The sequence below is a fragment of the Setaria viridis genome, chromosome 5, assembly GCF_005286985.2.
Source record: "Setaria viridis chromosome 5, Setaria_viridis_v4.0, whole genome shotgun sequence".
Taxonomy (NCBI): Eukaryota; Viridiplantae; Streptophyta; class Magnoliopsida; order Poales; family Poaceae; genus Setaria; species Setaria viridis.
Window position 1 is genome coordinate 31790564 of NC_048267.2, and position 13354 is coordinate 31803917.

Consider the following 13354-nt stretch of genomic DNA (forward strand, 5'->3'; position numbering starts at 1 on the left):
TGTAAAAACTTCCGCTGACTGCTACCTGACCGTTCTGCACGCCCTGTTTCGTTCAGATACATCCTCACGTTCTTTTTTCGCATCAGTCAGAGGCAAACGGAACCAAGAGGAAAAGAGCAACGAAAATTAATCAAACACTTAAAAGTCTAGAACTGCACGACTTCAGACCTCTTTTGATTCTTGCTTGACGGCCAGCAATCGCTTGAAGATTTTCCTTTTTTAAAATTCGGTTTGAAACTCTACCTTCTCGAATGAGGTTTCGTTTTCACGAGATATTGTTTAGCTTCTGGAAGGTCACGAATTTATGTCTCCGAGTTACTGCACGTATACATATCTCCAGGAGAAATACGTATCGGTCAGTTTGCCGTCGCGATACCAACGGTTCGAAACCAAGCCAGCAACATGCCAATAAACGATGAGCTGTACTCTCCTTGTACAACACACGGAGCGGAGTACGTATAAAGTATAAACCCCTGCCCCAGGGTGCAAAATGCAAACCGCCGCGAGAGCAGAGGACTCCGGCCTCCGGGACTCGGCGCGAAACCGGTTTCCTTTATAACCCCAGTCGTGACGTCCCCGGTCTCCGCACGGCCCGCCCGCCGTCCCCTGCAGCTGCACCGCTGCACGTCGCCTCTCCCACTTCTCCCGTCCCGTCAAAGAATCTCCTTCACCGACGACTCCTCCGACTCCCGACTTCCCGGCGTCCATGGCCATGGCCGCGCATCATCATCAGATGGACATAGCGCCGGCCGAGGGCACCTCCCCGGCGGCCGCCACCGGCGCGGCGGTGCGGCAGCGCAGGTGGTGGCTCCGGCGGATGTACTCGCCCGTGGGCGTCGCCGAGCGCGAGCAGGGGGCGGTGACGGCTGCCGTGGACGCCGCTGCGGACGACGATGGCGGCGTGGCGAGGAAGCCGCGGCGGGGCGGGTGGCTGCGTCGGCTGGTGCCGCGGGAGCACGCGCTGCGGCGGCGGTGGAAGCTGCTGAGCGGCGCGCCGTCGAGGCTGGCGGCCGGGCTCCCGCGGTGGAAGCGGATGCCGAGGCGGCTGTCCGTCGGAGGAGGCTGCGCGTCGGCGCTGCTCGACGCCGCCGCGTTCCGCGTCATGTACGTGGTGGAGGCCGTCGTGCTCGGCCTCGCGCTCTCCTGCTTCTTCTGCTGCTGCGGCTGCCAGATATGATAGCACCGCGCAGCCGCCCTTCTTGCTCGCCTTCTTCCGATCCGCCGATGGGTGGGCATGTAATTCTCGCCTGGTCTCTCTAATTATTGTTTGCTGTTTTCATTACGGTGTAAAGTTTCGCATCCTTGAAATTTCCATTCGCGACATCGATTTACTTGATGCGTCCTTCGAACGTTCTTGGATGAAAAAGAACGGCGGCGTGGACCGCGCGTTGCTTCCGGGGCGCGAACGGCCGGGCTTGCTTGCATAACGCGTCCGACATTTGCCAAGGCGGCGCCGCCGCCTGCGAACCCGGTGTATGTCAGTACGTTTGCCGATCACCATGGCCTGCTGCGCTAGCAACGATTGCGCCGCCGTTATGGCGGATATCTCTGCAATTGGCAGCGGGGGAAATTTTCAGCGCTAAGTATTTCGTTAGTAAAAAAATTATATACTCCCTCCGTTCCGAATTATAAGTCATTCCAATTTTCTTGGAGGGTCAAACCATTTTGTATTTGACCAAAATTATAGATAGAATCACAAATATTTATGGCACCGAATAGATATACTATAAAATATATTTAATTAAGAAACTAATTGTACTTATTTGGTATCATGAATGTTAGTGCTTTATTGTATAAATTTGGTCAAACTTGAGATGCTTTGACTCTCCAAGAAAATTGAAATGACTTATAATTTGGAATGGAGGGAGTACAAGGTTTACCATATTTCATTGAACTTTGTTTAAATTTGTTTGAATTTTATTTCAACTTTGTTTAGATTTTGTCTAATATTTACGATATATGACTCTAAAGTCTGAAATATTTCTTTTCTCGTGCATTTGAGCTTGTAAGAAAAACAAGAGTGAAACACATGATTTTGCAGAGTGATGTGTCCATCAATTCAAATGTGTAGAATCTATATCATCTGTTTTCATAATAACATAACAAAATCAATCTATTTATGGTGGGTGGGGGCATATGTCCTCTTAGTTTTGATCATCATATATTCCTTATATTTTTATAAACTAGATAAAATTTTAACACTCAACTATACTCTGAGTCATGTACAACCATGTTTAAACCCTCAACTATATCTTGAGTCTCATACAAAACATAGTTATGGTGGCGAATATTGAGCCAATAAGGGGGCAATGAGGCCTACATAGACACGACATGACATTCTAATTGCTGATATTGAAAGATTGGTCAACACAAGCATTGAAACTACCCTTTTTCTTTATTAGTTGTGTCATAAAACTTTCATATTTTTGTTAGAAAAGAATTAAACTTTTCTAAACTTTCAATGTTAATATCTCCATGTTCCTGAACAATTTGCTAAAAGAAAATTATTTTATAGATCCATCTTTTGAATTTTTTGAATCAGTACATAAATATTGATACAAATATAAAGTTGTACCAAACAGTAATCAAATAATTGAGGGAGCGATAGGGATAACGGTATCTAAACCCACATGTCCGGCAAAAAAAGGTTGTCTATATATTTTGTTACATTTGTTGAGTTGTAACAAATATAATTTGAAAAACATGAGATGTTAGAAACAATTTAACCTAGGGTGCACACAAGTGGCTTCAAAGAAGACCGGATTGCAGTTTAGAGGATCTGATGGTTGTAAGGTGGGTTTAGGACAGAGTTTTAATTGAAACCTTTTCAATTCTTAAAGGCCAAAGTCGAAACGTACGTTAAACGTATACCAAAGGCGAAATGTTAAACTTAAATCAAAAGATATTATTTCTATTTTACATGGGGGATTAGGTATGTTTATGCCAGAGTTAATATCGACTAGAGAAAACATTAAGTGTAGCCCAAGATATAGTGATGCATATACTGCTTTCACTTTCACCATGTTTGTCTTCACCGAAGTGATTCCGACTCCGAAGCACAGTATTTGTCTTCACATCAAAAAAAGCGCATCCCTCCCGTGATATTTCTAACCGGGCTGATGCCCGGCGGCCGGCGCCCTGGTGAAACGAAACCGTCCTTTACCGTGTGTCGAATCAAATCGGCAGGAACGGAGGAATCAGTAGTTTACAAATTCACGTCGTTTTCTCCGTGCGCTACCGAAATATCCACCGCGGCCAGCGCGGTTAAGATATCCTGCAGTAGTGGAGTCCACATCGGGGCACCTGAAAATCGAGGAACTCCCCGGCTTGTTTTTGCTCAGCTAGATCACGAATGGGAGCATGGCTTCTTGCTAGTGGGGATAAAAAGGGGGTCTTATCTGCAGTCATTTCCCTTTCCAACACCGCGCGGGAGAAGAGGAGGCTAGAAGGATAACAAGAGTACGATCGGCAGCGATGGAACCGAAGGAGCAGAGCTGGTGGTCGAGCGTACGGGAAAACTATAGGCTGGGCAACGGCCGTCGGCCGGTAGGGTGCGCGAGGTGTCATCAGCGAGCAGGTCAGCCGGGGGTGCAGTAGTGGTCTACGGGCAGTCAAGATTGGAAATCTGGAAGACGCTGAAAAACTGGAGCAGCGTGTCAGACGCAGCTGCCCATATGGTCAGCACAAAAACCCATCCGGTGGCGGTTTGTAGGAAAAACACCATTTATTAAATTTCAACTGCTGCACATAAAATCGAATATATACAGATTCCAAAGAATAATACAGATATTCACAACTGGAGTTTCAGAGCATGCGTGGGAGGATCACGTCAGTAGTCTTCGTCAGTGATGACCTGCAAATTAACGTAGTCACACAAAGCTACGGGGACTTCTGTACACCATTGTTCCTGCTACAACTGGCCTCTCCGGCCGGCTTCCAACGCATCCAGTTCGTGGCTCGTGGGCGCTCCCATTTCTGTGGGTAGCTGCGTTCGGCTCTCCTCCTCCTGCTCGGTGATGAACCTGAAGTGCGCGTGCGGCCACGAACCTGCCATCACGCAGACAGTCAGGGCACGCGTTTGGTTTACTACCTTGTTTTCACCCATGGCAGGGCAAACAAATGGACGTGCGGGCGTGCGTCTGGAAGCATTATTGTGCTGAAATTTCAGAATTCTGCTACATTTTGCATCGTAGCGCTCGTTATGATGTTGTATTATATGGCAGGCGCATGCAGAGCCTCAAGATTCGGCGTGTTTTCAGAGTTCAATCAGATGTCTTGTTCTAGTTTTAGCCCTTTTTTTCATCAGAGTATCCTCATCAATGCAGCACCTCGCAAGGATACGTGCGATGTGCGACTGCACTGAGTCAAAGGGAAATGAGGTATACCTTTCTCGTCTGACGGAGCTGGGAAGAACTGGAGGTAGCAAACTGAAGCAACCACCAATCCTACATGAACGTACATGACAGTTGACAGACCCATCAGCACCAAGGAAAGACGATCAAGGGAGTTTCAGAGCAGTGACCGAAGGGCCTGCTGGTAAGCTAGCGCAATGGTATGGTATGGTTCGAGAAACACCAACCGAGGACGCCGCCGGCGCAGACATCTTGCCAGTGGTGCCAGTAGTCATCCACCCGCGAGATGGCAACCATCGCCGCCAAGACCAGAGGCAGGAGGACAACGCAGAGCTTGGCAACGTGCCCCCGACGGTCGAACACGGTGATCTTCCCGGCGAGGTACCATGACAGGAACCCCAGGCCGGCAAATGACCCTGATGACAGGGAACACGAAAATGTTGATTAGCCATTATTGCACTCGAGCAAGGGACTACTCCGTAGTAGATCATAATCTATTTCTCAGTGTCCCTCCCGCTGCCAATGATGATGGTCGTTTGGTTTGAGTGGGATGTCCGGAGTCGGGTTCGAGCCCCTCATGATGTTGCATTGACAAAGGTCCCTCAATGTGCAAATCGTCTTCTTCTGCGGCCGCAAGAAGTGCAGATCGTCATCTCCCTTTTTTCTCGGAGCCTCAGACTATCCAGACCCTTTTGTATGATAGGAATTCGTTCTAATGTAATAGGTATTGCGTTTCGTCTAGAAACAGAACTTCAAAATATTCCTTAACTTGCATAAAATTTGGAGTTGTGTTAATATAAGTGAGCATGCATTTATTATTATTCTAAAAGCATCTTATATTATTTCATAGAAATTGGTGGTTATATAATCCTTATGTAAGGGCCATCCTATCCAACTTTCTAGTATTGGGATATGTTTAAGGCTTGGATGATTATCATAATAGATTCCCACCATATCATAAGATTCACGTTCTTAAAATTGGCACTTTTCCAAACCCAGAAGACAGACAAAGACTTTTATGCGGTGTACTTAGGGGGTGTTTGGAAGAGGGTGCTAAACTTTAGCACCTCACTTTTAGCACTTGAACTCCCAAACAGGGGTGCTAAAAGGTAAGTGCTAAAGTTTAGCACCCTTATTTTCTTTAACATACCTAAGGAGTGCTAAAAGGTGCTAATGGGTGCTAAAAGTGGTCCCCAAGCTCACTTTTTCCCTAGTTGCCCCCTCTCTCCTCTCCACTTTTCCCCAAGCCAGTCATAAATGAGGACAATGTAGTCATTTCTCACCCAAGTGCTAAACTTTAGTACTGTATCCAAACAACCCCAAGTGCTAAACTTTAACACTCCATTTGAGGGTGCTAGAGTTTAGCATTGTGTATCCAAACGGGACCTTATTTTCTATCGGCATCCTACTGTATTCTTGTAAGACCTATAACTGGTGGCTAGTTACTTTAAATGCTTTGCTATAGGTTGTTTTTTTATTGTTTATCGCTTGATTCTTGAGGTTCTTAGAATGTGTTCTTATCGTTTTAGTATAGAGGATGACTATTTTGGGGATCCACTGGTTGATATGTCGAGTGTGATTGCGACTCACATGAGGTGTGGCCACTCGGAAAACTCTTGTGCCCTTCCTTGATCGCGCTTGGATCGCCGTGGCATATCACTCCTGTGGTGACGTTGTCGTACACCTAGTAGACATCAAGAGGGAGCTACTCACTTTGGGTGGAAAACGAGTGCATTTTTTTAGTGGAAATCGGCAGCATGCGATCGAGGGTGAGATTTATTTGTTACCGCTTTTCCATCGGGGAAGCAGCGCCAGAAGAAGTTTGGGCGCGGCCGGCCGACGGCGTCCTTGATCGCATCGGTCAGGACTCCGGTTATCACCACGGCAAATAGGATACCTGCTCCGGCGATCACCATGCCGTAATACAATGAGCACTATTACTTCTCTCTCTTTTTTGAAAGCCCAATACAATGAGCACTGTAATAAAAAGGAGCGGTGACAATGTACACATTGACCCTGGAGTAAGTACTAATAAAATGAAGTTACCTAGAATCGCATGGTGCAGATCGTACACGTTCCTCCGCCTTATGTAGACCATTAGGAAGATGACCACGGGCCCAATGACGGCAATGAGCTGCATATACATTCATGGCGACAAATATAAAATAACACGATTGGGCCACCGTACGTCCTCAAGAATATCATTCGTTCTTAATCAACGAGATATGCATCATGACGAGAAATTGCGAGGAAAGAGGTGAGATCGTTTGCCGCACCGGCACGGCCCAGACGGGGACGGTGTTGGTCTTCATGGGGTATCTGAGGTCGGCCATCATGCCGGCCCCCACGAAGCGGTGGAACGGCTCGACGAGGTTGAGCGCCCCGTCGACGGCGACCAGGAGGAACAGCGCGATCCAGTCACACACGTGCGACCGCAGCAGCCTCGGCACCGTCGGGAACGCGCACGGCCCCGCGGCGCCGCCCGAGCTCGTCGAGCCCCACATTGCCTCGTTCGATGCCATCGCCGCCGACGCGCTCCCGATCTGGCAATACCGAACACAACCGAACGGCGCTTCTGTCCTCCTCGGCGGGCTGCTCCTCTTCTTCTTCTTGCTGGCAGCGGATCGATCTGTTGGGCTAATCGGCATCATACCATATTTTATAGGGGCACGAGATCGGAAAACGATGATCGCAGGTGCGGCGATGGGCATCATTTGAGGGGGATTGCTGGGGAGTTTCTCTCTTCATAAAGGCCTGACTACTATTGATAGCATCTGCATGTTACTGCCGAGTTGGCTTTGGCTCCGGCCCAGTGCAGCACCGCGTCCGCGACGCGTTTGTGCCGTGTTTCGGGCGCGTGGCCGCTGCCCACCATATGTCCACGGGAGAGTGTGTGTACAGTATGATAGGACGCAGGAGTGCTTGGAAAGGCAGCCTCAAATTTCTAAGAAATTTCAGGGCATTGACTTGTCCCTCCCAAGTCTTCCCACGCTCAAGGGGTCGTTTCAAATATTCGGAAAGGTCGCTTCAAACGCTAAAGCGGGCAGATTCCAACCATATGTCCATATTCGGAGCAACAGTTGGACAGGCTGGTAAATATGCTGGTAAGCCTGCCGGTGTTCGTTTTGCAGGCAGTAAAATGTATGGGCGGTAGTTATCCAGTTTCCCGAACATTGAAACCTTTAAATTTGTTGGTCAAATCACAGTTACTTAGATTAAATATCCACATGTCTGGCTGACGTGGAGCTAGGTGGGACCTCCTCACCCTCTCGTCCGCTCTTATCTCCTCTTCCTCCTCTCCCACAACATGTGAGTACGGGGTGGGGAGGGGGGGGGGGGGGTCACTTGAAGCAGCGCGAGGGGTCGGTGGCGGACTTGTCGCAGGCACACGACGATGGCGGCGGACCTGCGCCAGTGGAACGGACGGCGGCCCGATGCGGGGGACAGCGGCGGCCGCGCGCGACCCCACGTGGGTGGAGCGGACGATGGTGGTGGCTCAGCTCGGGCGCATGGCGGCGGCCATGCCTCGGCGCGGGTGGAGCTGGCGGCGGCGGGAGGGACGTCGACGGCGGCCCTTCGCGGGATTTCAGGGAAAGAGAACAGAGGAAGGGGATGCTCAAGCTGCTGGTTTGCTTTTCTTGTGATGGAGAAATGAGAGGAGGGAGAAATTAGCTAGATGTGGTCGATTGATTCCTGCGGTGGAGGAATTAAGAGATTGGAGAGAAATCAGAGAGATGTGTGAGGGAAATTAATGACTTGCTTGCACGGTGGAGTGGAATCAGAGGAGAGATGGGTTCCCGCTACACTGCTTGCTTGCTTGGTCGATTGGAGATGGAGATCAGAGGGGCAAGGAGCTGCACGCTGTTGTTTATGTTAGAAGAAGAAGGCTTCACGATGAAGAAAAGACAGCGGCTCAGCGCGGGGGGATGACAGCGGCGGCCACGCGGCGGCCACCTCCTGCACAACATCGTCCGCCGCGGCAGCTGGCAGCAACGCCGCGGGAGGCGGTGGCGCAAGAGGAAGGACGTCGCCGCGTCCACTGAGCCCTCCGCGGATGACATGGCTGCACCGCCTCATCGGCGACGGGCACGTGCCGGGCGGCGGGGTCGCGCCTGGCACCGTGGAGGGCGGCGAGAAGCGGGCCAGGCTGCAGCTCGATGGCGACGGTGTGGGCTCGTTCGGCCGCGACGCCGTCGACTTCGACGGGTTTTACAGCAGCGGCGATGTTACCGTGGATGCGGCCCCTGGCGGCGGCGGCTGCTAGTTCGCGTTCGGCGTCGACACAGGGTACTAAATGTCGTGCGGAAATGCGTGCGCTTACGCCGCCGGCAGGAGATCGAGGTGAGAAGTGGGCGAGGGAGAAGGTTGGTGGACCTCACATGAGATCCACATGTCATATCTAAGTCAGCATGCTATGCTTGCAATTTAACATGGAGACGGAGATTTGATATCACGTGAACTCATTAGCAAGTTTAACGATGCTGATGCTATGCTTGCAATTTAGCACAGATTATGGAGATTGGACTTCCCGTGAACTCATTAGCAAGTTTAAGGACGCTGATGTGTATTTTCGAAGTTTGTGCTTTTGCACGTAACAACGAACAAACACTAATCTCAGGGGTGTTTGGTTCTTTAGTCCGGACTAAAGTTCCTGTCATGTTTAAATACTAATTAGGAGTATTAAGCATAGATTAATTATAAAACCAATTGCACAGATGGAGGCTATTTTGCAAGACGAATCCATTAAGCCTAATTAGTCCGTGATTTGACAATGTGATGCTACGGTAAACATGTGCTAATTAGCCTCTATAATGTTTAATCATGAATTAATTAGGCTTAATAGATGCGAGAATTAGGCTTAATAGAGTCGTCTCGTGAATTAGCTTCTATCTGTATAATTGATTCTATAATGTTTAGTCATGAATTAATTAGGCTTAATAGAATCGTCTCGCGAATTAGCCTCCATATGTATAATTGATTCTATAATGTTTAGTTCTTCTAATTAATCTTCAATATTTAGTTCTCCTAGTTAATCTCCAAAAATTCAACGTGACATGATCTAATCTTCAATATTTAGTTCTCCTAATTAATCTCCAAAAGTGCCATGATCAAAGATCCAATATTTATTGATCCAATATTTAGTTATTTAGTTCTCCTAATTAATCAAATCTAATATTTAGTTCTCCTAATTAATCTGATCTAAGAATATTTATCTGATCTAAGAATATTTAGTTCTCCTAATTAATCTGATCTAAGATTCAATATTTAGTTCCTTAATTAAAAATTAATCTGATCTAAGATTCAATATTTAGTTCCTTAATTAAAAATCTTCAAAAGTGACATGATCTAGTTCCTTAATTAAAAATCTTCAAAAGTGACATGATCTAAGAATCCAAACACCCGCCCCCTAGTCCCCGCGTAACGCTTCTACCGTCGGTGAGCAGCAACCGTGGATGACGGACGCACGTCGCCACGTGTAGAGACTGAAAAAAACTGAATCACTTCGCACGTTACGCCGAGTAAGAGGATGAAGACAAGATAACTTCACAAAAGAAATTTTTGCTTCGGTATTGTAGGGCTTTCCCTCCTTCGAAAAGGTGGAGCCCTTCCAGAAATTCTCAGTGGCCCAGAGGGCCAAAGAGGGGGTTTGGAAATAGTTTTCAACCAGCAATTGACGCGCCTCGGTATGACCTCACTAGCTGCGTCATTGCCCCAAGCGCAAAGATGGTTTCCCTCCGTGCCCTGACCCCTCTTCTTATTCCCTAATCCCTCCCTCGCCCGTCCTCGCTAGCCGATGTGGTACAATTCAACGAAACCATCGCTCCATCGGCCGCACAACCATCGGCTATTCCCGCAACCATTTATTTGGGCTTCCGTGCTGCAACTGAGAGCCCAGTCAGAAGTGCCATGGGCTGGTGATGCGTCTGGCCCATGAGAGGTTGCGAGGCTGAGAGCTCAGCCAGCGTTCAGTCGTCTTCTCCAGTTCTCCCCACCTTTCCCCGTGCGCCTCTTCCCGTTCGCCTCTTCCTTTCATCTGGCTGCCGTTCTCCACTCCTCGAGCTCCAAACCTCGCGTAAACCCCAGCCCCCGCGTCGCGGAGGGGAAGGGATTTGCCTCCGCGGGATGAAGACGAGGTCGCAGACGGCGCCGAAGCCCCTCAAGATGGTGGCGCTGGCGCCCAGGCCCGGCAGCCCCAAGCGGAGGCCGAGGCCGAGGCCGAAGCCGGTGGGGAAGGGCGACCCCCGGGCGCCCAAGAAGCCCCCCACCGCCTTCTTCTACTTCATGTATGTACCCCGCTGCGTCTGCATCCCGTCTCTTCCCTTCTGTACCTGCGCGTGTTACTGCTCTGCCCGCGGCTCAGGGATTGACTGGTTCGCGGTATTAGGGGCTTTCTTGAAAGCTGACAGTATGGCGATTTTCTGCAGCACTTACCTCTCAGTAAGAGCTAAGTGTATGTTAGTGCTATGTGTTTATTCGCTACCCTCTGATGGCGATTTGTAATTGCTTGCATTTGATTTGGGATGCTGGGAGGTTAGGAACTTAGGATACTGGAAGCTTTTATTTGGTCATGCAGTTTGAATCCTCCTGGTGCTTGGTCAGAGTTCGCCTCTTAGCCATAGATCGGCTAGAGGCAGGTTTTAGTTTTTGAGATTCCGTCTCTCAGCTTCAGAAATTCAGAGCTGAGATTATTGGATAATATCAGATTAGTGACGTTTCCAGACGGCACCATTTCAGATGGACACAGCCCGTCTTTCTGATGTGAAGAACATCTGACTTGCCATTGAAATCAGCCTTTTATACTTAATCCAAAGTATACTGGGAACTGGTCGACTTTATCAGTGATTTATAAATAAAATCATATATGTTGTTGCTAGCAGAATTTTTTATGGTTGCAGAGTTTTAAGTTGCTGCTGAAGATAACGGCAATAATTGCATTCGATTTGTTTAACCTAAAGTCTTTATGCTGCATCCATCCACCTCCTCAAGGTTTCTTACATATCCTTAGGTGTAACACAAATGTGAAAGTTCTTTCTGTTGTTTGCCTCTGTGCGCTATGCCAATTTTTAATGAAGCTGTATGTTGTGTTGAAGGGAGGATTTTCGGAAGACTTACAAGCAAGAAAATCCAAGTGTAAAGTCAATGCAGGAAGTAAGTTTCCATCACTTTAGTGTTGGATCTTTGAACTTTGTAGTCTTCTAGTAATATATCTTGCACTGCAGATAGGGAAGGCATGTGGTGAAAAATGGAATACAATGGCATTTGAGGTCAGTATTTCCTCCTTACAGCCTGATAATAGTGATGCATTAGGTATTTACACAGAATGCTGCCTGCTGGTGTAAGTTGGTTAGTAACACCATCATGGTGGTGCGTATTTGAACACTGTGGAGTGGATATGTTTCGCATATAATTTTTTTCCCTGATGGATCAGTTTACAGAAAACAATACTTGGGGATCAGAAAATCTCTTTATTATATTTAATTTGGTTCACATCCAGCTTAAAATTTAAAGAGCATAAGCTATTGCCTTTTTTTTCCCTTGAATGGTGAAGAAGCAAATTCCATTGGCGCCCATCTCTTATTTAAATTATTTCTTGTCTATAGGCCAAGTGGTAGAACTAATTTCATTGTTTAATTTGCTCTAGGTATAGCAAATTAATTGTTGAGTTTGTACTTTAGAGAATATGATGTTGGCATGGATTGTCTGAACTGTCAACTTTCCTTACCTACATTCTCAAAATGAATTTTCTGGGCACTGTAGCTTTGATTCAGTTGGACTATGGCATGTTTGCTGTTATTTTGTATTGGTCAAGTGGTGTATAGTTGCTAGTTCCTGTCTCAGTATTTGAGCTCCCCACTTGTGAGCAGACATTGTTTACTCAACCTTGCTTTGATGCAATCGAGCTATTCTCTTAATGTGCATGCTAGCAGACCACAAGGAAAATAAAAACAATGCGATTGTTTTTTCTTTTTTGGTAAGCAAAGTGGCAGGAAGCTCTGCCTTTCATTTTTGGTAGATAGAGTATAAGAACATCAATGTTATACATAATACATTGGCCTGGACACACTGCATCAATGAGCCGTATGATTGCTAATATAAAGATAACCTATGAATTCTTTCAAGCCAAAAATATTGAGTGCTCCTATATGGTTATGAAATTTGACTTTTTGAAAATATTAGATTTCACTTGATTCGTTTACAGGAAAAGGTGAAGTATTATGATATAGCTACTGAGAAACGTGCAGAATTTGAGAAGGCGATGATTGAATATAACAAGAAAAAGGTGAAATCCCATTTCTTATGGGTGAAATCATAATCATCTTCCACATCCTCATGTTTGTTTTGTTTTTCCATCAGGAAAGTGGAGAAATATTTGAGGATTCAGATTCGGGCTAGAGCTGAAGATTTTGCTATTCCAATTCCAGATGGTTCACCATTACTAGTTGAATCAATGAATTGTATATTACAGAACTGTGATTTGTAAGGCAATTTGTAGGTACTAGTAGTAGCCTTCAGTTCATGCACAATTGTATCATCTGTAATAGACTGGTCGTATTTAACTGACACCGAGTCACTGGTGGTTCTAGTCTGGACAGAATTTGCCAACTGCTCGATTTGTTCACACTTCACAAAGTATAGCCTATCCAGAAATCTGAGCTACCGTATCGCAGTTGCAGCTTGATGGTTGCCTAGTATGTGTTTGGGCATAGGGTTTGTCGCAATTGTCCTGTTCTAATGTGTCTTAAAGGTTGTGTGTCGGTTGCGCTTGGGAGGGATTTTCTTTTTAGCCCTCTTTTCTGTAACATAATATTCTTGATGTTTGAGAAAAAAAAATTATGGTTGCCTGGTAGGTTTGATTTGATTACGTTTATATCATTTGCTCAATAACTCATCTCAACAACGACTCCGTGGCCCAATGGATAAGGCGCTGGTCTACGGAACCAGAGATTCTGGGTTCGATCCCCAGCGGAGTCGTTTCTTATTTTTTTTAACCTTTTTCTTCT

At 47.0% G+C, this 13354-nt stretch overlaps 3 protein-coding genes and 2 non-coding genes across 5 annotated transcripts; 3 read left to right on the top strand and 2 right to left on the bottom strand.

Annotated features, from left to right (window-relative positions):
- Nucleotides 1-428: 428 nt before the first annotated feature.
- On the top strand, nt 429-1331 carry LOC117855840 (uncharacterized). Its single transcript, XM_034738236.2, has one exon. It carries the CDS (start codon nt 707-709, stop codon nt 1175-1177), a length of 471 nt encoding a protein of 156 aa, XP_034594127.1. The 5' UTR covers nt 429-706; the 3' UTR covers nt 1178-1331.
- A 2374-nt stretch (nt 1332-3705) lies between these two features.
- On the bottom strand, nt 3706-7087 carry LOC117855438 (lipid phosphate phosphatase 2). Its single transcript, XM_034737792.2, has 7 exons — nt 6629-7087; nt 6399-6486; nt 6140-6249; nt 5943-6036; nt 4580-4768; nt 4386-4445; nt 3706-4047 (listed from the first exon to the last, which is right to left on the bottom strand). Exons 1-7 carry the CDS (start codon nt 7064-7066, stop codon nt 3911-3913), a joined length of 1116 nt encoding a protein of 371 aa, XP_034593683.1. The 5' UTR covers nt 7067-7087; the 3' UTR covers nt 3706-3910.
- A 2841-nt stretch (nt 7088-9928) lies between these two features.
- On the bottom strand, nt 9929-10078 carry LOC117859369 (U4 spliceosomal RNA). The gene has a single exon (XR_004641167.1). It is a non-coding gene; the product is annotated as a U4 spliceosomal RNA (small nuclear RNA).
- Nucleotides 10079-10169: 91 nt separating this feature from the next.
- LOC117856631 (uncharacterized) lies at nt 10170-12956 on the top strand. The gene is made up of 5 exons (XM_034738969.2): nt 10170-10636; nt 11444-11501; nt 11573-11617; nt 12553-12633; nt 12708-12956. The coding sequence occupies exons 1-5, from the start codon at nt 10284-10286 to the stop codon at nt 12744-12746; spliced, it is 576 nt and encodes a 191-aa protein (XP_034594860.1). The 5' UTR covers nt 10170-10283; the 3' UTR covers nt 12747-12956.
- A 296-nt stretch (nt 12957-13252) lies between these two features.
- Nucleotides 13253-13325, top strand: TRNAR-ACG (transfer RNA arginine (anticodon ACG)). The gene has a single exon. It is a non-coding gene; the product is annotated as a tRNA-Arg (tRNA).
- The last annotated feature ends 29 nt before the right edge of the window (nt 13326-13354 follow it).

Coding starts and splice junctions, on each gene's coding strand:
- LOC117855840 (XM_034738236.2), top strand. CDS start 707: ATGGCCATGGCCGCGCATCATCATCAGATGGACATAGCGCCGGCCGAG.
- LOC117855438 (XM_034737792.2), bottom strand. CDS start 7,066: ATGATGCCCATCGCCGCACCTGCGATCATCGTTTTCCGATCTCGTGCC. Junction 6,487..6,628: donor TCCCCGTCTGGGCCGTGCCG/GTGCGGCAAACG, acceptor ATGTATATGCAG/CTCATTGCCGTCATTGGGCC. Junction 6,250..6,398: donor TCTGCACCATGCGATTCTAG/GTAACTTCATTT, acceptor TCGCCGGAGCAG/GTATCCTATTTGCCGTGGTG.
- LOC117856631 (XM_034738969.2), top strand. CDS start 10,284: ATGAGAGGTTGCGAGGCTGAGAGCTCAGCCAGCGTTCAGTCGTCTTCT. Junction 11,502..11,572: donor GTGTAAAGTCAATGCAGGAA/GTAAGTTTCCAT, acceptor CTTGCACTGCAG/ATAGGGAAGGCATGTGGTGA. Junction 12,634..12,707: donor TTGAATATAACAAGAAAAAG/GTGAAATCCCAT, acceptor TTTTTCCATCAG/GAAAGTGGAGAAATATTTGA.